Source organism: Sus scrofa, chromosome 9 (assembly GCF_000003025.6).
Source record: "Sus scrofa isolate TJ Tabasco breed Duroc chromosome 9, Sscrofa11.1, whole genome shotgun sequence".
NCBI lineage: Eukaryota > Metazoa > Chordata > Mammalia > Artiodactyla > Suidae > Sus > Sus scrofa.
Window position 1 is genome coordinate 83,860,646 of NC_010451.4, and position 26,751 is coordinate 83,887,396.

At 33.8% G+C, this 26,751-nt stretch overlaps 1 protein-coding gene across 22 annotated transcripts in view; it reads right to left on the reverse strand.

Moving 5' to 3' along the window:
* The window catches only part of DGKB (diacylglycerol kinase beta), a 786,786-nt gene that overhangs the window by 288,719 nt on the left and 471,316 nt on the right, over window positions 1–26,751 (reverse strand). For all 22 annotated transcript variants that reach the window (XM_021102444.1, XM_021102447.1, XM_021102453.1 and 19 more), the window contains one exon: window positions 18,668–18,732. In XM_021102444.1, the coding sequence (XP_020958103.1) occupies window positions 18,668–18,732 (65 nt within the window). The remainder of the gene's footprint in view (window positions 1–18,667; window positions 18,733–26,751) is intronic.

Below are 26,751 nucleotides of genomic sequence, written 5' to 3' on the forward strand. Positions count from 1 at the left end.
TTTGATCCCTGGCCTCGCTCAGTGGGTTGGGGATCTGGCATTTGTGTGAGCTGTGGTGTAGTTTGCAGAGACAGCTCAGATCCCACGCTGCTGTGTCTTTGGCATAGGTCCGCAGCTATAGCTCCAATTGGACCACTAGCCTGAGAACCTCCATATGCTGCGGGTACGGCCCTAGAAAAGACAAAAAAAAAAAAAAAAAAAAAAAAAAGAAAGAAAAAAAAGAGAGCTTCTATGTGCTTAAAAAATAAACATTTTCTTTATTTTTATCTAAATGGAAAATGCAAGAAAATTATAATAATAAATGAATGTAAAATTTATTTGAGATTTGCTCAAATTCTTTTAAAAGATATATAGTATTACTTTTTTTTTTTGTCTGTTGTCTTTTTGTCTTTTCTAGGGCCTCTCCCGTGGCATAGTATTGCATTTTTAATATTTATAAAATAATATTTGTATAAGATGAGTTAGGATTCCCAACCAAAGAGGTGTTCAAAAAAATCTTATACATAATTAATGCATTATACCACAGTAATGCTATTATCCCTAAATCCAATTATTTAAGAATTTTTTAAAATAAGAACTTTTTCTTAGAATGTCCTCAGTCCCAATTAGAAAACTGTTTCAGACATTTTGGCTTTTATTAAATTAGTAATACTACAAAGGAAAAGTACCAAAACTCCGACTTTTAGTTTACATTAAGCAATGTCCTTTCCACATCAAATCAAAATTGGTCATGTCCATCAAATCTGATCAAAAACTCTTTAACTAGTTAGCAGAATTAGAAAACACAAAAGGCCTTTGACCTCTCACAACAGATTGATCAGATTTTGGCATTTTATAAAGAACTCTCAAGTGTACTGGCTGACATTCAAATTACACTTTGCTAAAAGAGATGCATATTTACACAAGAGATGAACTACTGGTATAAACATCTACCTTCTGGCATTAATGCAACACTCAGCAAAACAACTATTTTGCCAGTATGCTTAAGAAAGGACTCTTTCTGTGTTGTCTTATTACAAGGATTGCTGCAATGACTAAGTGCATGGGGGCCCACGCCCTCTGCTGGCTGGATTCATCAACTTCTTTAAAGCACTTTGAGAGTCTTTTCAAGACCTGTAAGTAAGGATGTCCTAAAGCTTCTTTCTTTCTGGAATTAAGAATCTATAAAAACTTTATGGAACAACTTGAACTTTAAACTTAATTTCAAGAATTCTAGAAAAATATACTTTTCTGACAGGATCATCGTAAAGGTAGGTTTTTAAATTCTTTATCCTAAAAATTAAAGAAACAATTTAATAAGTTTATATACCTACATAATAAATGCTTCTGATAAACTAGTCTAAACAAACATCAACAAATGGTAAGTAAATGTCTCTGATAAAGCTAGCAATTAATAATAGTATATACAAATGTATATATACTGTAATTATATATAATTTTATCTCATAATATATGAACATATAATTCACCAATGACTTTAATTCAGCATCTTCAAAAATCACAGCTACTATTTATTATAACGAGTATATTTCAAAATAACCAAATCTTGTCAAACAACCCAATTATCATTAATCTTGACTGGACCAATGTTCCAGTTTATAAATGATGGAGCAAGAATGGCTCTTTTATTTGAACAGCTCTTCATTTCCATCCCAGACACTCCCCATTATACCAGTCCTGTAAAGGATCTACTGTCTATGGAACTGACTGATATTTCACAGATACCTCACATTGAACAAGTGCAGAACCAAATTCATAATCTTCCTCCCACGTATCACCTCTTCCTCCTGTATTCACCTCTTGTTCGGCGTTGATACCATTCCACCTTCATTAACATACTTTCATTAACCATTTCCTTCACATCCACCATCATGGCCATAACAATTACTACATTCAATAATAGTAGCCAATTTTCTAAAAATCCATTTCTTTAATCTCATGTTCTTGTGTTAAACCCCGTAACTGCTTTACATTAGCTCATGTGTCCCAGGTTCCAATGGTTCTATTCAAGTTCTCTGTGATCTAAGTATGTTCAAAAAATCCTCTTCAACCTTCCATTTCTCACATTTCAAACATTATCTATCTATCTATCTATCTATCTATCTATCTATCTATTCACCCATTTATCTATCTATCTGGAACCATTTATGATTCCCACTATACATTGATATGTTTTGTGCCACTTCAACACATGATATTCCTCTCATTAACTCCATAGTCACTTGCAAACTGCATATTCATCTTTTAGAACCATGTTCAGGAATTCTGTTTTCTACAAAGCCTTCCCTAGCTCCACCACACTACCACCACATAAAAATCATTTTCTCCTTTGGATCCTTATGTATGATATTTTGATTGCTGCTTTCATCTCACAGTGCTACTATAAGCTTTGTTTACGTGTAATTTTCCCCTGCTAAGCCACAAACTCTTAAGAGGCTGGAATGGTAACAAACTCATATTTTACCCTGAGCAATAAAACTATTTTCTGTTTAGTAGCTATGTATTATATAACTGTTCATCTGGATAGAACGGTAACTTACTGATTACGTAGAATAGACAAACTCCTTATAACCCTGTTTTCGAATAGGTAGAGTGGGAATAATAAGAACAACCATCTCCTAGGGTTGTGGGTAGATTCAAGAAAATAATCCAAGAAAACCATTTGGAAGAGTACTGGAACATAGTGTAGCCTTTAAAATATATTAACAGTGAGTTTTTTCATAGTACAGTGTTAGAACAAAAGACAACTGTTATAACTATCTACTAGGCTATAAGAATGCATAATGAAAATAATATGGGTACTAACTATTGTGGCATTATTTTAAGTGCTCATGGTAATCCAAGTTGTTTTTTTTTTTTCTGAAGTAATTTTCCTAATAAAGACTGACAAGATAAATAAAGAGAAATCAATAGAGGTTTCATTAGAAATTTATGTAATAGTTTAAGTTAGTTTAGACTTGTGTGAAATGTAAGAAATGCGAGTAAAAGTAACTGAGTATGAAAATAAATATATCATACTAATAAATTCACAGATTACATGAATTCTAGGACATGAATGTTTCTGTACTTTAAGTTATTATAAAAATTCTAAATGACATCTGTAATTTGAATATGCCCTAAAAATTAAAACAGAATGAATTAAATAAGAAAAAAAAAACCATGAAGGATAATAAGATAAAATAAATACGTAAAAGTTACATGTAAAGAATTGATTACCTCTGTGTGAAAAAATAAAACAAACTATGTCATCACAGTGACTGACATCAGCAAATTAGAAGGGTGGTATATGTGGTATGGGCCCTTCTTAAAGGTAAATGGACATGTAAAGATTTAAAGCTGATTTATTTTTATTTTTTACTTTTTATTTTTCTTGTCTTTTGCCTTTTCTAGGGCCGCTCCTGCAGCATATGGAGGTTCCCAGGCTAGGGGTCTAAATGGAGCCGTAGCTGCTGGCCTACGCCACAGCTACAGCAATGCCAGATCCAAGCTACATCTGCGACCTACACCACAGCTCATGGAAATGCCAGATACTTAACCCACTGAGCAAGGCTAGGGATAGAACCCGCGACCTCATGGTTCCTAGTCGGATTCATTAACCACTGAACAACAACAGAAACTCCTTAAAGCTGATGTATAAAGCTGATAAATGTGGGCTGATTGCTGGCACTACAAACAGGTTTTATTATAAGATTTTTTCATAGTATCTGTATTTTTATTACATCATTAAGCAGATGCAAGAGAAGATAAGAACCATAGCAATGTAGATGTAACTGACTTCCTAAAGCCAAGAAAGTGAACTAAGAATCCTAAGGTCTATGAAAAGCCCAACTCACTTTCACAACATGTGAAGATTTTGGCAGAGACTGCTAATCAATTTCTAGTGTCTATTGCCCTTTCTTTCTGTGTGTACTAGAGTTTCCCAGGCTAGAGATGAGCCTATGACCCCACAGTGTGAGGCCACATGTTCCCAAGCTCCTGCCTTTCAGGATGGCTGCTTCACTAAATCACAATTTGAGCAGAAGTGATATGTGTGACTTTCAGTAGAGGAACTTGATGATGCTGCTGTAAGCAGTGGACAGAGATATGAGAAGACCATCTTTTGGTGGGATGTCCTCCTTTCTTCTTACTTCAGACAAAAATAGACACTTCCTTCTGGTAGCACACTGCACTCAATTTTGCACTTAACTTCAGTAAGAGTCTTTACCACATTTTATTGTGATTAGATATTTGGTTTTTCTTCTCCACTGACCTGCAGGCTTTTCAAGGGCAGGGAGGATATTTAATTATTAACCTTACTTATTATCCAAGCATTTTTGTATTACAGACCTATAATAAATATTTCTCTCATGTTACACATTAAACATAATGGGAAAATATGAAATTGTGGTAAGGATGTTTGTGTTAAAGTTTTCAAAATTTGGTAGTAATCATTTTATAAGTAAAGGAATATAAATGTGTAAATCTAATTTTTTGCTGAATAAATGATATGTGAACATTCTTAGAATATTGAAATATAAGGCCATCAACTAAGAAGTGATTAATTTTCTAAGAATATTTGTCTAAGAAAATTATATATAATATAAAAAACATCTCTATTTTGGGTATATGGTAAGTCTATCTGATGAATAGTTAGAGGGTTTCTTGAATACTTATACTCAAGTTTTCAACATTTAGAAAGATTTTCAGAGAAGAGAAAAACAAAGACCTGGTTAGAAAGATGCGCTACAGAGCAAATCAAATGAATACTAACATAAAATATAGACTATCAAGGAAAGTCAGTGATGAATGAGTATTTCTTTCTCTGTTCCATACCAAAGACAGAGGAGAGAAATAGAGAGAAAGAAAGATCAGGAAAAAATAAAATAGAATATTAAAATATACATCAAAGACAAAGAAGTCACAAGATGCTAAGAGGGGTGCTCTGAGGATATAATCAAATTCCATACCTGCTGTGTGGGCAACACACACACTGGAAAATGATTATATTGCAGAGGTTCTCCTAACAGAAGAGAGAGTCATGAGCCCCACATCAGGCTCCCTGGCCTGGAGGTCTGGCACCAGGAGAAACAGCCACCATAGGATTTGGCTTTGCAGGCCAACGGTGCTTGAGTGCAAGAGCCCTACAGGATTGGGGGAAACAGAGACTCTACTCTTGGAAGGTGCATATAAGATTTCACCTGCACTAGGACTCAAGGCAAAGCAGCGACTCCCTAGAGGCTTGGGCCAGATCTACCTGTGGGTCCTGAAGGACCTCCTGGGGAGGTGGGGGTTGGCTGTGGCTCAGTGTGGGGGCAAGGACACCGGTGATGGAGGCCACAGGGAATATTCGTCAGCACAGATCTCTCGGAGTTAGACATTTTGGCACCAAACCTTGACCCACTCAACAGCCTGAAGGCTCCAGTGCTGGGATGTCTCATGTCAAACAATCAACCTAGTGAGAACACAGCCCTACCAATCAGCTAACAGGCTGCCTAAAGTTGTCCGGAGCCCACAGCCACCCCTAAACACACCCCTTCACATGGCCCTGCTCAACAAAGGGACAAAATCCAGCTCTAATCACCAGTGGAAGCTTACATAAGCCAATGGATCAACCTTATTGCAAAGCTACATGTGAAAGAATAAGCCAATGGATCAACCTTATTGCAAAGCTACATGTAAAAGAATGAAATGAGAACATTGTATAACCCTATACACAAAAATAAACTCAAGTGGATTAAATACCTGAATGTAAGTACAGATACTATAAAAATCTTAAGGGAAAACACAGGCAGAACATTCTTTGACATAAATCACAGCAATATCTTTTTGCATACACCTTCTAGAGTAATAAAAATAAAAATAAACAAGTGGGACCTAGTTAAACTTAAAAGCTTTTGCATAGCAAAGAAAACCATAAGCAAAACAAAAAGACAACAGAAAAATGGATAAAAAGACAACCCACAGAATGGGAGAAACTCTTTGCAAATGAAGCAACTAACAAGGGATTAATCTCCAAAATATACAAACAGTTCATGAAGCTCAATAAGAAAAACAAACAATGCCATCAAAAAATGGGCAGAATATTTAAATAGACATCTCTCCAAAGAATAGAGACAAAAGGCTAAAAACACAGGGAAAATGCTCTACATTGCTAATTATTAGAGAAATGCAAAGTAAAACCAAAATGAGATATTACCTCACATCAATAACAATGGCCAACATCAAAAAGCCTGCAAATAATAAATGCTGGCAAGAATATGGAGAAAAGGGAACTTTCCACTATACTTATTTGGGAATGTAAATTGGTACAACTAGTATGGAGAACAGTATGGACGTTCCTTAAAAAACTAAATATAAAGCCCTCATCTGATCCAGCAATCCCATTCCTGAGCATCTATCTATAGAAAACCATAATTCAAAAAGATACATGCACCCCAATGGTCACTGCAGTACTATTTACAATAATCAAGACATGAAAAAAACCTAAATATCCTTGGACAGAGAAAAGTCCAAAACGAAGATGAAGTACATATATAAAAAGAAGTATTACTTAGCCAGAAAAAAGAATGAAATAATGCCATTTTTAGCAACATGGATGGATCTAAAGATTATGATATTAAGTGAAGCAAGTCAGACAGAGAAAGACAAATGTCGTATGATATCACTTATATGTGGAATGTAAAAATATGATACAGGAATTCTCTTTTGGCTCAGTGAGTTAAGGATCCATCATTGTCATCACAGCAGCTTAGGTTGCTGCTATGGCACAGGTTCCATTCCTGGCCCAGGAAATTTATGTGCTGTGGGCATGCCCCAAAACTATGATACAAATGAACTTATTTACAAAACAGAAACACACATATTTTAAAAACTAACTTATGGTTACCATAGGTGAAAGGCAGAGAGGGAGGATAAATTAAGAGTTTGGGATTAACAAGTGCACACTACTATATATAAAACAGATAATCAACAAGGACCTACTATATAGCACAAGAAATTCTATTCAGTATTCTGGCATAACCTATAGGAAAAAGCATCTGAAAAAGAATGGATACATGTGTATCTGAATCACTTTGCAAACATTGCAAATCACCTATACTCTAATATAAAATAAAAATTAAATAGAAAAAAAAAAACACTGAACATTCAGATAAGTTTGGTCATTTTATGATTTTTCTACAGAAAAGTTCAACATCCCACTCAGTTACATGGAAGGGAATCAACTTGGTAAATACCAAGCTAAGCTTTCGCTAATGGAAAACAGAAAAAGATGGAATAATTCTCGTTTGTTGGCAAAAGTCATTGAGATAATGAAAATGTAAGAACGGCATCTGCTATTTTCCAGCAAGTGAAACTTTCGGACCAGAATCTGTAAGGTAGTATTCAGGTTTATGTAAAAAAGAATAAGTAAAAAAAGTCAAAAGGAAAATTTAAAAAATTCTAAGGAGGCAAGTTTAGTAACCAATGACTTTAATTGCTTATTAATATGTATAGTTAACATAACTGCATCTATTTCCCAATCCCCAATCACTTGCTGTTTCCATCTAGAGATCTATATGATTTCAAGGGAACTGATTTCTATCCTCTGGTGAAAGTGATCAGTCCAGTGGCAGGCATGTGACATATGAAGAGCCAATAAAACTGCCTATCAGAACTTCCTTTCTCTTTCTCTCTGGACAGTGTGGGTTTGTAGATATAAATCCTGAAAATATTTACCACTATAACCTAACTCAGTCTAAGGACAAAGTTAACATGTGAAGGAGAGTAAAACCAAAACCAAAAACAAAAACAAAAACAAAAGGGAACATGAAATTAGTACCTGACAATTTATTTATCTTTGGATCGAACCTAGTCTGAAGCTCTGGTAACAGCACAGACATTACATCTGAGTTTCTGAGCACGCATGTGTTGCAGGTGTCCACGTCTGATTTTAGAGGCCATCTTACTTGCCATTTACCAGAAATAGGATTCTGTAGGAATAGCCTTGAAGGTGAAATTAGACTCTCTAAGAAGAGTCAGAGAGGTAAGGTGAACACACTGTGAGAGAAAGCTTGAGGGCTCAGTGCAAGTGATAAGATCATGAACAATAACTGCTAATATTTATCAAAAATTTGGTATTTACTAGTCACTGGTTTCTAAGTCATCCACTGTTTTTTTTTACCTAGCAATGAACATCCACAAATGGTACTATTAGTATCAACAGATGATTCCCATTAAACTCTAATCTCTTTTGAAACAACCTGTTTTTATTCATACTGAATCCCCTCTATAAAGGTTTTAGAACACATTTTAATATTCCTGTGCTTGAAAGGTGCTATACATGTCTCCTTCCTTTGAATCTGAGTAAGCTTTTGACCACTTCAATCAAGAAAAGTACAGGGGGAGTTCCCACTGTGGCTCAGTAGTAATGAAACAGACTAGTGTCCATGAGGACGCAGGTTTGATCCCTAGCCTTCCTCAGTGGTTGGGGATCCAGCGTTGCATGATCTGTGGCAGATCTCCAACCTGTGGTGTAGGGTGGAGACATGGCTCATCTCTGGCATTGTTGTGGCTGTGGTGCAGGCCGGCAGCTGTGGCTTCAACTGGAATCCAAGTCTGGGAACATCCATATGCCATGAGTGCAGTCCTAAAAAGATAAAAAAAAAAAAAAAAGAAAAAGAAAAAGAAAAGTACAGGGAATGTGAAGCTCTGACTTCCAAAGCTAAGTCAAGAAAATGCTACAGAGCTTTTACCTGTTTTCCTGCAATACTAACCTTTGGAGGCCTGAGCTGCCAAGTCAGAAGTCCAGGCATCCTAGGCTACCACACTCTGAAAAAACTCAGGAGGAGCCATTTTTAAGTACCTGTAATAATTAATTTTATGTGACAATTAGGCCACAGGGTGTTCAAATTAAACAATACTTCTGGGGTTGTTTGTGTGTTTCTGGATGAGATGAGCGTTTGAATTGATGGACTCAATAGATCACCCTTCCCAGTATGGGGAGGCATCATCCTAAGTGTTAAGGGACTAACAAGAACAAACGGCAAAAGGAGGAGGAATCCGCCCCTTTTCCCTGCCTCACTGACTGAACCAGGACATCTCATCTCATCTTCTCTGGCCCTCCAACAGGATTAACACCATCTGCTCCCCTGGTTCTCAGACCTTCGGGAATTACACCACTGCTTTCCTGGGTCTCCAGCTTGCAGAAGGTAGATTCTGGGATTTCTTAGTCACCACAGTCATGTGACTGATATCATATGCATGTACATATATTATATATATATATACACACACACACATATCTATATGAGTGCTATATACTATATGTATACATATGAAGGATATGTATACCAGGTCTGTTTCTATGGAGAACACTGATTAGTAAGTGCAACAGATAAGTTCTCAACCAACAACTAGCATCAGCCAAAAGAAATGAGAGTTACCATGCCTCCAGATAACTCCATCTATTGGTATCAAATCATTTCCAACCACAGAATCTTCCCAGTTGAAGGCCCAGGCATGATAAAGCAAAGAAAAGCCATCCATGCTTCATTCCACCTGAACTACTGACCCACAGAACTATACATATAATCAAATCACTGTTTTAACATTGCTAAACTCTCAAGTAGTTTGTACTCAGTAACAGTAAACAGAAGAGATTCTGATTGTGGAAGTGAATGGCTGTCAAAACAAAACCAGAAAACATGTGACATTTGCTTTGGAATTAAAGGGTGGGAAGAATCTGGAAGAGACAGGAAGACAATGACAAGTCTTAGGACACTGTTAGTAGGGCTTGAACAATGTAGTAACAACATTATTGGGAAGGGGAAGAAATCGAATTGTTACTACATGGTGGCAAAAAAATTTATTATGAAGTAATACAATAGTAAAGGGAATGTCCTGGCAATTAGCATATTTTTGGTTCCTTATACATGTTTGCCATATAAAAATCTTAAAAAATACAATGAAGTTACAGCATGTCTTATTTTCTTGCTAAAAGTGGAGGTGGGACGGAGAGAATTTTAAAAATTTAAATTAAAAGTTCCCAATAAATTAAGATTTTGTACTACTTTCTAAATCTCCTCAGACATTTACCCATTAAGAACATATTTTCTTCAGATTTTAAAGCTAGTACATAGGATTAGGGGTGGCTTAAATAAGATTCCCTACTTTGTAAAAACAATAGTCATGTAGAAATACAGAGTAGAAAACACAAACTTAAAAATGCTGCATATTTGAGATTATCTTTCTTTTCTAAAAAAATGTAAGTAAGGAAATCTTTTTTTAAAGTAAATTAGCCACTCAAGGTTAAGTGTTTAGAGTTTTAATTATATTCAGTCAGAAAATAATGCTGAACATACCCATATAAGAACATGTATTCCAAAAGGAAAAGCATTAGTAATTAACACTTAGGTGGAGCAAGAAGCAAGAGAGAGCACCTAAATCAGTTCCAATTAGCCATGCCAGGGGGATTACGTTCCAGGTAAAATCACCTTATAATGAGGTGATTAACCTCTTTGGAAACAGTTCGAGACAGATGTACTTTACACTTAATATGTCCTGTAAAGAAGCAGTATGACAAAGGTCCTCAAGCTTCTGTGTCAGTGGTAACTTCCACCAAGAATCAACAAATTTTACTGCTGAAGAATCAAAAACACTTTTATTATACCATTGATGGAGTAAATCCTAAAGCACCTGGATACTACAAATTAGTTATTTATTTAAACTTCTTATCAAATTAACTAACTTATATGGCACTAACTTTATACTAAAGAATACAAAAGCTGAACTCTAACCAATTCCAAATGCTAGCCTATAGATAGATAAACTATGAAAATCAAAGGAAAAAAAATCTGTTATTATCATTGGTCAGTATTACAAGGTCCTTCCCCAAAGTCAGCAGCCCATTGTCTAATTACATTAGTGGATCCTCTCAGCCCCCAGAGCATACCTGGCTCTTCATGCAGTTAGAGACTAAACCAGAAAAACAGAAAGTGAGCATAACAAAGAAAACAGGAGCTTCAGAGTTTTCAACACAAAAACATTTGATAAATTGGGGATAGAGATCCTAGAAATAGTAGCTTTAACTGATGGCTAAACTTATCTTTAGTTTTTCCCTCAAAATTGATGATATACTATGGACTACCTGAAATTACATATGATGTACATATTTATATATAATATATCCATATATATATTTGTTTTCAGCTTATAAAAAGCAAGGAATAATGTAGTGCTTTAACTTGATAACTATTTCCTGTAAGTTTCCATTTAGACACCAAATCTATACTAACGAGCAGAAATTGTTAAACTGCCTTCTTAGTGTTTAGCACTCTTCTCTTTAAGAAGATATTCAATATTTTGGATTATTCAGTTGTGCTTTTTGTGGACATGTCTAAATTAACTACTGTCACTTCACAAATCCTTATTTCTTTATTTTGTATCCTAGAAAGTATGTGCATGTGTTTGCATGTTTGTGTGTGTATAAAATTTTTGCATAAAACACTTGAAAATTCATGTAAAGCAAAAACATGAATCCTTTGAATAGAAATGCAAAATCAAGGAGGAAATATTTAGAATATTTGCTTGGAGATGGTATTAATAAAATGTATCTTGCAAAGGAAAACTAGAAATAAATGTTTTGTTTTCAGCTATATCAGACAATAAATAAGCAACCCTGATTTCAACATATATCCTTGAGAGCTCATGAGTCACCTTAACTTGGGAGCTCAAGAAATATTTCCCCCTCTGTACTGGTAATGGAGACTCTTTCTCCTATATTCTCTGCAGAACATATAATCATCTAAGATTTCTACATAACCTCAAATTCATTTCCCTCATTTGTCTTACAGAATCAAAAGACTGAGTGTTTAGGTGGATGCCCATTACATAAAAAGAACTCCTTATTAAGTGTCTACAGAGTAAATAATCAACCAGCTCAATAGCAGATAGGAATATTTCATCTTAAACTTCAGGACCTTCATTCATCCTTTTGTTACTCCACTGCAACGTCAAAAATAAAGAAAAAAAGAGAGCAGGATAAGAAATCTGGAAAGAATGAAGAAAAGAGCGAGAGGCAAAGACGGAAGGAAGTTGTTGAACCTCTTCCTTATTTATCCTCCAGTTCTCACTCTATTCCAAAGAGTTATCTTACAAACTTGATTCTGAATAACCTGGATATAAAAGCGAGTGATTTTCTTTAATGATACAAGGAAATAATGACGAAAGATTCAGGTGACTCACCCCCTGCCCCAATCACTGCGTACACAGATCTAATTTACTTAACCGTACTATTCATATTTCTTTTTTTTCTTTCTTTCTTTTTTTTTTTTTTTTTTTTTTTTTTTTTTTTTTTTTTTTTTTGTCTGTTTGCTATTTCTTTGGGCCACTCCCGAGGCATATGGAGGTTCCCAGGCTAGGGGTCGAATCAGAGCTGTAGCCGCTGGCCTAAACCAGAACCACAGCAATGCGGGATCCGAGCCGCGTCTGCAACCTACACCACAGCTCACGGCAACGCCAGATCCTTAACCCACTGAGCAAGGCCAGGGACCAAACCCGCAACCTCATGGTGCCTAGTCGGATTCGTTAACCACTACGCCACGACGGGAACTCTGTATACTGTTCATATTTCTATCTGCTCAGATCATACAAATATTTAAATGAGTTTCAACACAGAAATGAACCTAAATGAATATAAAAGTACGGTTATTAGTAACTTTTTTCTTTTTTGTCTTTTTAGGGCTGCATCTTCAGCATTTGGAAGTTCCCAGGCTAGGGGTTGAATTGGAGCTGTAGCTGCTAGCCTATACCACAACTCACCGCAACATCAGATCCTTAACCCACTAAGTGAGGCCAGGGATCAAAACCACATCCTCATTGATACTAACTGGGTTGATAACCCTCTGGGAACTTCCTATTAGTAAATTAATTTAAAGGTTTTATATTGGAATACATTGTAGAAAGAATACATACAATTATGAAAAATTTACATAAATAAGAAAATCTGAAACTCAGAAAATACATGTAGTATATATGTACATAAATAAATAAATCTACGCATCATTAATATGTGTATGTACACACATAAATTTATATATTATCTATCTATTTATCTACACACTATATGACTTAGATGACGATAATGGTTTAGTCATCTGGAAAAACTGATTTGATAATGTTTAGACAAAAAATTCAGGAAATACTATTTAAAGGATATAACTGAGTAGTCATTCTAAGTGATAATGAACAATGAGTATGTTTCTTCTTTAAAAGCAGACCAAAGTTGGTTAGGTACACAGAAAATAAAAACATAAAAAAAAAAAATGTTTTAGGTCATAGAATTCTCATAAGTCTGTCCAAAAGGTCCTTGTGTAATGCTAACCTTCCTAAGGAATATAGATTTTTTTTCTTTTAGGGCCACACCCATGGCTTATGGAAGTTCCAGGGGTAGGGGTCGAATTGGAGCTGCAGCTGCCAGCCTATGCCACAGTCACAGCAACACCAGATCTGAGCTGTGTTTGCAACTTACGCTGCAATTTGCAGCAACACTGGACCCTTAACCCACTGAGTGGGGCCAGGGATCGAACCCGCATCTTCATGGATACTAGTTGGGTTCTTAACCCACTGAGTCACAATGGGAACTCCTAATATAAATTTTATTCAAAAATACTAAAAGTGACAAAGATTAAATTTTTAATGTAAGTACTGTCATTTCCCTAGCTGGTACCTAAAAGGTGGTACCATTTATACGTGTTTACATTAAAACATTAAAAGTTTACATTAAAACATAATTTACATTTTTCCACAGAAAAAAAATGCTTCACTGTACAATAATGAAGTTGTCCTGACCAATGGATACAAAAGTGAGATCATATGCCCTAAACACAATGTCATGCAGAATTTGAACAATGCTTTTAAAGGTTTGAACATTTATTTTATTGAATAAAATAAACACTCAGAGAAACAATTTCTAAGTGGCCTTTAAATCGTAAAAATATCAGGTTATGATATAGCATTTTCCATCACTACTGAAATATCATTTTCAACTTCATATTTTATTCTAGAATTTCGGTTGAAATTTTCTGTCTAGCTATCAATTGACATATGTTTGTTTCAGACTTCTTGTCTGTCTGCTCTGTCCCTACAATACCAATGTAGAAAGTAAAAAAAAAAAAAAGATTCATAGGTTTTATTTCTCTATTAAATTGGAAATTATAATTTTTCACATATAAAGGACTGCAGAATAATTTTCAAGTTAAGAAATATAAACAAAGTTTAAAATAAGTAATGCACAGGTATAAAACTGGCTCTTCAACATCACTATATTTTATACCTGTTTTGATTAATAAAACATATTTGTGTCAGTTATCTCTTTGGATTGTTATACTTTATGCCAAACTGAATTTTATAGTTTTTAGCTTAATATCACATGATATGCAACTTGCAAAATTACACACATACAGAAAAAGTGAGACAAATCTTTAAAGTCTTTTTAAGTTCAACACCATCACCAGATAAATAGTGATAACTGACAGATAATAATGTATTACTAACTTAAGTTGATAGTAAAAGTGCTACAACAAATCTATAAGTAAGTTTGTTATTCATTAGCATGGTATTCATAATGCTCAAAGATTTATATTGAAAAATTTCTGTTTAACACTGCTGTCTGAACGTTTTGAATATTAAATACATGAAGAGTGGAAAAAAGTAAAAGGCATTATTAGCATCTAAAAGAATAGTTCTTCAAAATGAAGACTCATTTTAGGCATACTTCAACTATTTCTGTATTACCATTTTGGTACTATAAAAAGCATAAACTATAAAAGTTGCAGGGTATTTTGAAAACAAATATACACTCAATATTAAATAATGAATAAATTTACCAAATACCTATCTAGAGTTCGTTATGTTCCATGCACTGTGTAGATACTAATGTCCCAGAGAGAAAGAGTCTCATTACATACAGTTAGAAAAAAAATCAATAATCATTCCACAGAATGAGTGAGATCTTAAAGGTATATGCAAATTTTCTAAATTCATGTATACTATTAACTTCGAGTAATTTATAGAGCATAAATTCTTTTCAAATTTAAGTTTCATTCATAGAGTAATACCACATTAACAGTCTTTAATACCACCGTTTCAGTTTTGTTTCTTCTCGTCACACATTTGGAAGGCAAGGCCCTCTGTCATGAATCATACCCAGATTCTGAGGGAAACTGCCTTATTTTAAATTTACATAACAATTTTGGTTTTCTATTTGTAGATACCTTCATAAAAAAACAGAAAGTTTGACGGAAATTAGGCACACACCTCTTGAACAGGAGGATAAGAAAATGATCTTTGTCTCTCTTAGGGAAATAGAGAACAAATACTTTTAAATAATTAATGCGACTTAATGAAATAGTATCTTTTTTTTTTTTTCTTTTTAGGGCCACACCTGCCCTAAACACAGAAATTCCCAGGCTAGGGGTCGAATTATGAGCTGTATCCTCTGGCCTACACCACAGCCACAGCAATATGGGATCCAAGCTGGTCTGTGACCTACACCACGGCTCATGGGAATGCCAGATCCTTAACCCACCGAGCAAGGCCAGGGGTTGAAGCCACATCCTCATGGATACTAGTTGGGTTCATTACTGCTGAGCCACAATGAGAACTCCGAAATAGTACCCTTGTAGAGTACTGCCAGCCTTCAGGGTTTGCTAGCAAATGTATTAAGTGCTGTGTGTTAAGAATCTGAATTGGCTCTTTTAAAAAAGCTAAGACTACAATATTAAGAAATCTTTGTAAACTCCCAATACTTTTTCTATAGTTAGTTAAATTTTGAAGAGTTACCTATAAGCCCCTGTCAATGCTGCACAGTTTTACACAGGAAATTTATTCTGTATTTTATCCAAAATCATTATAAGTTCATAATTATATTATTAATAGATGCATATTTTAGTGTATTTACATATAATTGTTAATACCATTTTTAAAAAGCAAGAACTTAAAATGTTTTTTCTAAATAAAACCCAGAAAGGTGTAATATATTTGAATTATAAGTATAAATATGACTGTAAATAATCGTCAAGTTATGTAAATATTCTAAACACCAATATTATGTAGGAAATGGTTTTAAATAGCATAAATATTTTCAGAATTTTTTCAGACTAAAAAGACATTTAATTAAATTCATTTTGACTATAGACTACCTTAAAGTTTAGAAAGTTGAACAGCATATATTTCCTTCTAACAGTTAACTTAGATTTACAGAGAAATTTGGAAAAGAATATGATATAAACCTCTCAACTAGCACTCCCTTAAGTACCACCGGAAAAATCATTATCATTCCCAGTTCTTTCAATTTCTGTCATAAGAAGCATAGAGAGAACTATATATTTTGGTAATTAATTTCCTTAAGATAATGTTAGAAACATCATGTTCTTTAAAATATAAATGAATTTCAAGGTGAGCATGCTAGGAGATTATATTAATGGCATATGATTTATTGTGACAAAAGATCTGATCTGAAACACCATTATTAGGAGTACTTAAAAAAGCCCATTTGCAAATTCTTGAAAATATGAAAGTGCTATAGCTGAATCTGTCTCAATCATGAAATGTGGAAATCTGTTCTTGTAAGTATGAGATTACTTGTGCACAATATCTAGCAGGTCTTTTTCATAGAAAGTTATCATAAAATGTTCATATTCTGAATATGTTGCATTATAGTTTAGAGAATTGTCTAAATGCTTGTAACTCTAAGTGAAGACAATCTGCAAAAGCGTGGACTGAAATACATATGGATAATTAACTGGGTAATATCTATAATTTTAGGGCTGTTACTTTAAAAAATAGTTGGCAATAACACACTGAGCATCCACTGATAGATACTGCATTCTCTGAACTCACAACAGAAACATGTGACCTATGTCAATACAGAAAGTCTTTTCCATGTTGTTACTGTTCCAAATGAAATATTCCCTTTAAACTATAATAGCAAGATTTATCTGTGACTGAAATGTAAAAATAAGTTTCAATAAGAAGTACTCATATCTTATAAACACACTGGAGTTTACAAGCATAGTGAAGTAAATGGCATCTAACCACATATTGGGCAATGAGGAATGTCCTAAATTGGTACTGCAATCGATAACAAAAACCTAAATAGACATATATGAATAAGAGAAGTCTTTACTATTAAAAAGAATTAAAATTATTCTGGAGAACAGAATTCATTAGCCTCTCACATTTGAGGGATCATCATAAAGATCAGCATTCTTACATATAGTCTGTCAATTTGAGTGTAACCTAAACATACTGACGCACCACTCTAAAACTTAAAGTTTTTATTTCTCACTCCCCACTCCCCAATCTCTCTGTTCCACTGGTTTTCTCCCCTCCCACCCTTTCCCCTCTCTCTCCCACCTCCTCTGTGCTCAATAAGTTTGGGACAAAACTTTCCCCCCGTTAAACACTTCCCCCTGTGTATTTCCTAATGCCTTTAATGAGCTTTTAAATTGTAGAACTCCTGAAAGGGTACACGGGATGCAACATTTTTCAAATAACATCTTTTTTTTCTGCTTGAAACTTATTTTAACCTAAAACATGTAAAGAGATTAACATAATGAAAAATCAGTTATTACCTCACTAATTGTTAAACTATTTAATACAATTATTCTTGTATAAAGAGTACACTAAAATCTATAGTTAAGAAAAATCTAAAACGGTTTTTAACAGCATTTATTTACTATGAAACTACATGGAAGAAAATTATGTCAATCTACTACTGCATGACAAAACTGAAATAAATGTAAGAATTTGTAGAAGCAATTATAAGTGTTCTGTAACATTATGGCACAATGGTCCATCCAGCCAAATTCAAAGACTACTGGCCTTTCGCTTTGAACATTAATATAAAAATCACTTAAATATCTGTATATAAATGCTGATTATGATTTCATAACTTTGTGAAATGAATAGAGTAAAAATGAGTTCAAATGAAGCAAAAGATGATTCACTTTTTCTGCCTCATTTTTCCTGGAGAGTGGGGTGAAGACAGCCATATTTCCCTCTAGAAATGGGGAAGATAATATAGTCAAAGCTTTCTCTATTTCCTTGAATATCAGAAAAAGTCAATGCCTATATTTTGGAAGAAATAATGTCTGCATATTGTTATAGTAGCAAAAGTACTTTGGTCAATGCTTTTTACCTTGAAGAAAAAACTCTTTAAAAGTAGTTTTTGTCCATATTGACATTTTCTTTTTTTTGGTTTACTTTGCATTTAGCTGAGGCCAACAATATAGGACTGATAGTACAAAGATTCAAGTCGTTATATGTTACTTATGCAATGCACAGTTACTCAGAATGATCAAATCAGAGCCTTATATTTTCCTGTAGGATTAGGATGATCACCCCTCATATACTTAGCCATGGAAAGACTTGCAGTACATCTTAATAAAACGCTATTTTCACCTTACACATGAAATCTTTCTTCTTAGCACCTAAGAATGGGCTAGAGATAACAACATTGGACTCCCCATTATAACCTCATGAAAACTAGTAAGAAAAATTATTATTTTACATTTCTGTTAATACTTACACACACACTAAACCCTATTCAGTCATTACATGTAAAATGCTTTCTACCATATTGTGATCCCTTTTATGACACAGGTCATCAACAGCAAACACAATTATAATATGTCATTTGTTACCTTACCTACTGTTGAATTTTTCTGGGTGTTTTTCTCTCATGATGTGGAATCTGTGGGCAATGGAAGCATCCTAAGGAGAGAAAGAGAAATGAAAAACAAGACAGTTTATAATCTTATTATCATGTGGAAATAATGATTAAAAGAGAAAAAAAAATAATATTCTAAATTAAATTTTCCCATGAATTACATTGCCAAGATGTTCTGAAATTAGGCAAAAATGTGTAATCAACACAAATTCAGTGGATTTTAAACTACAGACTAAAAAAGTGTGATTCAGTTACTGTTGCTTATTTTTCATATTTAATTCCAGGAATGGATTTCTAACAAATGCATATATCTCCTTTAATAACTGGTTTTGGCCTCATGCTTAAAATAGGTTTAAGGCAGTTCATATGAACAAAGATGTCAAAAGTAGTTGAAAATATTGTTATACGAAAGCTAAAAGGATGGCATAAGTGGAGAAATGATTGGGTAGAGAAGCTCCAAGTTCTTTGAGATTAATTAGGGGTAAAAAGATAGTGTGAGGGTGCATATCTAGTAAAGGTAAGTATAATACATGATTTTAAGGTTTGCAAAGAATATGTTGGATATGTAATAATTAACTGTTCATTCCATCAGCTACTTTCTGGCTTAACAAAGAAAAGGAACAAAGAGAAACATTTATTTTTGGAAAATTGGTAACAAGTGTAACTAAACTCTGAGACCCCAAATGCATCATCAGTTCTGCTCTTTAATGGATGTTTCTTCCTTTTAGGAAATTCAGTTTCTAAGAGAATCACACAATGTGTGAGATTGGTAGAATACTGTGATTCAAGTTTTTCAAACAGAGACTGTTCTTGCTGACTTTTAAAAGTTGTCCCCGAAATTCCAAGCAAAGAGATATTTTCCCATTCTTCATCTTACACATGATTAATCACCCCAATGAGAAACTAATATATTTACCAGTCACCTCAATAGAAATAGAGCTATTGTTGCAATTAACTATTAATTTTGTTTCAAAGTGAGAATAAAAGAAAGAGAAAAACCAAATACAAAAGAAATAAAGAAGTTGTGTATTTGAGAGAATCCTGAAAACACTAATCAAGGATTTAAAGTCTAATGAATGAAATGAAAAGGCTAATGGGCTTACTCATGCATAACAAAGCATGAGGCACAAGAGAGGGACCAAAGCCCGCTGCAGATGGCAGAGCTGCCTTTCCCTGCAAGATAGAGCTATGACAGAAATATAAGTTTTCTGTACATTTTCTCCTCTAAACAGTGTTGAATAATTGAATTAATCCACAGTAAAAAGGACACAAGGTAGAGACAGGTGTGTACTGAAACAGTTATAAAATTAAAAACTTATACAAATTCTATGGTGGGATATTCTAGGATGTAACTTTGTTACATATGTTTGGTCAATTTCCTAGTTTGCTAAGAATATCAAGATGCTCATTTTTATTGGTCCAAATGCTCTCACACCCAATCACAGAGTTTCTTCCTTTTTAAAGAATTCTCACTAACAAGCCATAAATATACTTTTGTCAGAATGTGAAGCTGCAGTATGAAATAACAGAAAGTTGGGCTATTTATGGTATATTATGCAGCATAGCATTTTTGTCAATTAATTTTTAAAAAATCATTTATTTTGACTTTATCTCTAATCTGATTCAAACTCAATTTGGAATACCTTATAATTAAATGCATACATCCAACAGATCAGTTAAATGACAGCAAAGAAATATGAATCAAGCACTAAGAATGAATGATCAATATTAGTTATCCACAGGGAGACTACCATTGAATTTACCTCTGCTTGAACTATTTGCTTCCGCTAAGGTATAGGATGAAACTTTTAAAAGTAGACTGTGTACTATAATTTGCATTTTACAAGCATATATTTTTGCAATAACAGGTCTCTTCCTTTCCAAAGCAACATAAATAAGACAAAGTGAAGGAGAGGGGAAAGGAGAGGAGGTAGGAGGAAAGAGAGAGGGAATATCAAAAAACGACTTAAGTAGACTGGACTGTAACCGAGTAATTTCTTAGAAATATAGAACACCAACAAGCCAGTGGTAAACAATGTTAGCTCCTCATCCATCTCCAAGATACTCAGGCAACGGATCATGTAGCAAGGAGTGGGGAAAAATATAAACTATTGAGGAACACTGGCATGCCTTTTCCTTTTGTTGAATGGGTTCCATGACAAAGAGGGAGCTGGCATTGCTGACTAAAGGATGGATCCGGAACAATGACAGCAGGTGTTCATTTGGATGAAAATTCAGACCAAATTCCCATGGGACCTCGTCCCTTTGGCATAACCCCAAGAGGTTTGAAAGAGAACTGCCAATCCCTGCAAACTTACCCAGCAGCCATATTTCAGGGACACTTAAGTTTCTTTAAAAAGAAACCAATTAAGAAAAAGCTAAAATAATGTTAGTTTTTTACACAAATGTTGCCCTTCTGGTCTCCCTGTATTGCAGTTTTTAGGGATCAGAAATTAAATTTGGCACCAGTTCCACACCCAAAAATGGACAAACTTTGAATTCAGACTTTCACTTCTAAGACTTGTGACTTTGAGCAAATCATTTACCATGAGTCACAGCTTCCTTATCTTTAAAAGAGAATATCAATACCCCTTTATAGTACTGTGGTGGTGATGTTTTGAGATTATTCTGTATGACAATTGCCAATAGTGTCCTCTACAGCTGAAGTGTTCAAATATTTCTTATCCATACCAGAATATTACTGAAAATAATCAGGTTCTAAAATATAGTTTAATTGCATAATTTTGAAAGATTTATTTGCTGACTCTCAATTTGGTTATATTATTTTCTGAATTTATAAAATACTTTCAAGTTAATTTAAAAAAAAATCAAACCTAGAAGCATCTGCACAGCAAAGGAAACCATAAAAATAATGAAAAGAAACCAATAGAAATGGAGAAAATAGTAGGCACATAAAAAGATGCTCAATATCACTAATCATTAGAGAAATACAAATCAAAACTACAATGAGGTAACACCTCACACTGGTCAGAACGGCCATCATTAGTAAGTTTACAAATAGCAAATGCTGGTAAGAGTGTGGAGAAAAGGAAACCCTCCTATACTGTTGGTAGGAATATAAATTGGTACAACCACTATGGAAAAGAGTATGGAGGTTCCTCAGAAAATTAAATAGAGAACTACCATATGATCCAGAAATCACAATCCTGGGCATATATCCAGACAAACCTGAAATTCAAAAAGATACATGCAACCCTATATTCACAGCAGCACTATCCACAATAGCCAAGACATGGAAACAACTTAAATGTCTATTGACAGATGAAAAAATATAATCAGATCTAAGAAACAAAAATGCAAGTTCATTAAAATAAAACAAACTTAAATCTCATTATGTTGATTTTTCAAAGACATCTGTATAGTAATTTATATATGTATATACGTACATATATAGGTGAATATGCATATATCAGAGAATCAGCTCCTAAAAATATCTGTCCTTAATGCTCTCATCTGGTATTTTTCCAGATTGATTGTTTACTTTTTCTGAAAGGGCTTATTTTTTTTAAATAAAGTTACCCCAATCCCCGAAGTTGCATTTTAAGTTATTAATTTGAAAAACTTATTTTCTATTAATCATAACATTTTAAATTAAGAAAATATAAGTGCTGAGATACCTGAGGCTATATACAGTAATTTTTTACCAAGAGGAAGACATTATCAATATTAACCTTGGTTTTGAAGTGTAAAATATATTTGCCCAAGTATTTTCATAGGTACTATATATATATTTATTTTTTTTTGTCTTTTTTTTTTTTTTGTCTTTTTTGCGACTTCTTGGGCTGCTCCTGCGGCATATGGAGGTTCCCAGGCTAGGGGTTGAATCGGAGCTGTAGCCGCCGGCCTAAGCCAGAGCCACAGCAACGCGGGATCCAAGCCGCGTCTGTAACCTACACCACAGCTCACTGCAACGCCTGATCGTTAACCCACTGAGCAAGGGCAGGGACCGAACCCGCAACCTCATGGTTCCTAGTTGGATTCGTTAACCACTGCGCCACAACAGGAACTCCATCACAGGTACTATATTTTTTAATCCATTTAAAGAAACTTTCTCTAACAAATATTTTTACTTGTCAAATAATTTGTTTTTATTTTTGAAAGTAGTATTATTATTATACCAAATTAATAATTTTCTCAATTTCTTTCCATTCAGGACACAATTTAAATCTAGCGAATTACAAATGAGTATTAACAAGAGTTATTCCGAATGGCAATTATTCTAGAAAAATTAGGAGTCTGGGATTAACATATACACACTTCTATATATAAAATAGAAAGCCAACAAGGACATATTACATAGCACAGGGAAATCTACTCAATGTTTTGTATTATCTTATGCAGGAAAACAATCTGAAAAAAGATACATATGTATGTATAACTGAATCACTTTGCTGTACACCTGAAACTGACACAATATTGTACATGAACTTTTACTTCAATTAAAAAAAATAGATTTAACATTGTAAATCAACAAGAGAAAAAATAAAAATCTTAAAATAAATAAATCAGAAAAAAATTTGAAAATTAGAAGTTCCTAAACTTAAAGATGATAACTCTAACTCTTGCTTCTACATATTGCTAACGTAGCATTACTCATGTTGAACTATAGGTATTACGGGAAATGTGCTATATCCAGGGTACTAGAAGCTCCGAAGGGATGTTTCAGTCGCCAAAGGTGCTCATATCTATCATTGTAATCACCCTACAGCCTACAGAGTCACAAATGTACTTAAATATTTTCTTGAGTAAATGATCCTTAGACACTGTGAGCCCTCATCAGTACAAATTCTAAATTCTTTTGGCAACTTTAAGTTGTGGTCTGTATTATACATATTTCCTTGTGTTTGTTGTATGTTTTGGCCTTCATGATTTGATATTTTAAACTGTAATATTTGAGTCATTTTATATTATTTTGGTTCAAGAGTTAAACAGAAATCTTGTCTAATTTTTGCCAAAATACCTAATATCTATATTAATAGAAATTTTCAATAATTTACTTTTCCCTCACTTGAAAGACACAATTTATTATATAATAAATTTCCATCTCTATATCTGTTACTCTGAACCAGTATACCAAACTATTTTAGTTACTGTAGTTTGGTAATAAATTTACATATCTGGTTGGGCAAGAGTCACAGTCCTCATTTATTTTACTTTTAAAAAAAAAAATTTGGTTATATAAAAAGTCTGTATTTTCAGATAAAATTTGATATCATTTTGATTCAAAATACCTTGCTATGAATATAATCCTAAATCTTTGGTGATACAATGGGATCTGATTGAACAGATAAATTGTGGGAAAACTGGAATATTTCATAATATCAGGTCCTATCTTTTTAAAAGATATAATTTCCTACTTACTATGTTTTCTCATATGATTCTTAGTAGGTCCAAGTTTTTCATATTAAATCCAATGTATTTATGTATTTATTTTTATCAATTTCCAGGATAATTTATCTTATTTTTGCATTTATTGTAATATACCCCTTTCTTATTTTATCTTTTTAACTGGTTATGTCTTATATAGGAAACATTTTGATTACTTACTATTAATCTTTTAAATAGCCACCTTACAATACTGTTATTTTATATCAGTTCCTTTTATTTTTTTAAAATGGCTGCACCCATGACATATGGAAGTTTCCAGGCCAGGGACTGAATCCCAGCTACAGCTGCAACCTACTCCACAGCTGTAGCAATACCAGATCTTTAACCCACCAGGTTACAGCAGGAATTCCCTCAATTACTTCATTTTTCTTGGAATATAGTCCTATCATTTATACATAATTATATGTGCTCTGCCTCCTTTTAAATATTTCTATATCTAAATCCTTTTTTCTTATCTAATTGCTTTATATAATATATCCAGAATAATACCAAATAGAAATGCTGGTATTCTTTTTGCATATTTAATTTATTAAATGTATGTAGTAGATTATTGCTACTCAAAATGTTACCTTTCCTTTTGGTAATTAATTTTTTATCATTTTTGGAAATGATTCATCCAGTTATATTTTATTATGAGTTTGTCTTCCTTTTTTGAAATATTTTCCTATACCAATTAACATCTTATACATGGCACGTTAACAAAAGCTGACATGCTATGTATTTTTCTTTTATACTTTTTAAAGATTATCTTTTAAGTTTTGTGTAAAGTTATTTTTTGAATTTCAGGAATTTTTTTCTGAAATTCAAAAAATTCTAACCATTCCTAAGCATTTTATTAAACTGAAATTCCGAGATTGTCATTTTAGTCCAAAACGCCAAAGCTATTTAAAATTGTCTTTGACAAACATTTTTGGGATTTAAATATTTTATTTTTCATCTCCTATAAATAAAAAAATCTGTTAAAATCCTAAGATATTTTGACAGGAGTGAAAGAAAAAGTACAAATATATAGCTTAAGCTTAAATTTCAAAACAGAAACCCATGCCTCAAATTATGCAGTAAATGAGAACATTTTACTTAAATGTTAACAATCATATTGAAAATTCCCATTGTTTACATGTATTTCATACAAAAGAGCTCATGAAACCAGGCAGACTAGCTCAGGTTACTGGAAAAAAGCTTTGACCTCAGAGAACCTAGAGAGACACGCCAAGAAGAGAATTTAAAACATAAATCCTGCTCTTGGCCTTGTTCACACACAACACACAGGATTCGCATTGCCAGGAAACTTCCAGAACAGTTCACTTTAACCTTAAATTCTATGGACAAAATTGTGGAAAGAATAAACTTACTATATACCTACTATTATCACAACTATATGATTTCTATGAGCAAAATGCTTCCTTAAATATAATTTTGCTCCACTTAGCAAATTCCTGACTGGTTTTTTACTAGGGAAAAAAAAAATACTTCTTTTGATTAAAACTTCCTAGTTTTGAGGCCTAGAAATTTAAAATGATGTAAACAGTATAGATGACATAATCAGTGACTAAAGTGTAAGCCAAATGATTGCTTTTATAATTTCAATTTATTCCTAATTGGGGGGGTATTCTACTAGACCTTAGTTACATTGAAAATCCAGAAATCCCAATTCGTAACAGTTTTAGTAACAGTTAATCATTAGATCAGAATCTCTCTACAGAACCTAAGATGCATTTTATATAATACACACAGAAGCTAGTACCTAAGTAGCAAAAAAATATTTAAATCGACTTTGCATAGTTTTGGTGATGCTCTGATTAAAGTACTCTGGTAGTAAAATTCAAATTGCCCAAAACCTGATGTAAACCTTAACTTCCTAAGAGGAACTGTAGTGTTACAGAACAATCCTAGAAAGAGAAACCACAGATACTCCCTTTAGGAGGGTTCAGAAAGTCAGACCCCTCACAGAAAGCCCTGTTTGGGGTCTACAGAGAGAATTATCCCATCAGTATGATGGGAAGAAACTCTCCCCACGCCTGACAAGAAAGAAGTCAACCACTGTGCCATAATTAAGGTCTAGGATAGGACCAGAGTGGATGTAAGCAAGTCAGGACTTCAGGCATGCAGCACTGGAATACTGCACATGATGTTATGGCATAAAGACTTAAGATGGACTAATTTACTGAAACAAGGAAGGCACAGGCTTGTTCACAGCTGGGCACAATGGTAATTATGAGCACATGCTTTGCAGCCTGAGTGCTTCAATTCTGCTATGCTCATGCTCTTTATGCTGCTATTTCCTCACTTAAAAAGTGGAAACAGTCCATATTTACCTCATCAAGTAAACACCAATTAAATAATATTCTTGTAAGGATCCTTATCCTTTGGCATAGAGCCTGACAAGAAACAAAATAGGAAAGCTATTATAACATTGCTGGGTTACTAGGCAAACGAGAACTAGTCTAAGTGTAATACATAATAGAAGAAAAAAATTGATTGTGTCTTGGTGTTAATTGGTGGCTCAGTGGGTTAAGGATCTGATGTTATTGCTGCAGCTCAAGTCCCTGATGTGGCATGGGTTTGATCTTGACTTGGAAATTTTTGCATGCTGCAGGCACAGCGAAGAAAAAAAAAAAAAAATCAATGGTATCTTTAACACAGAAAAGCAATTC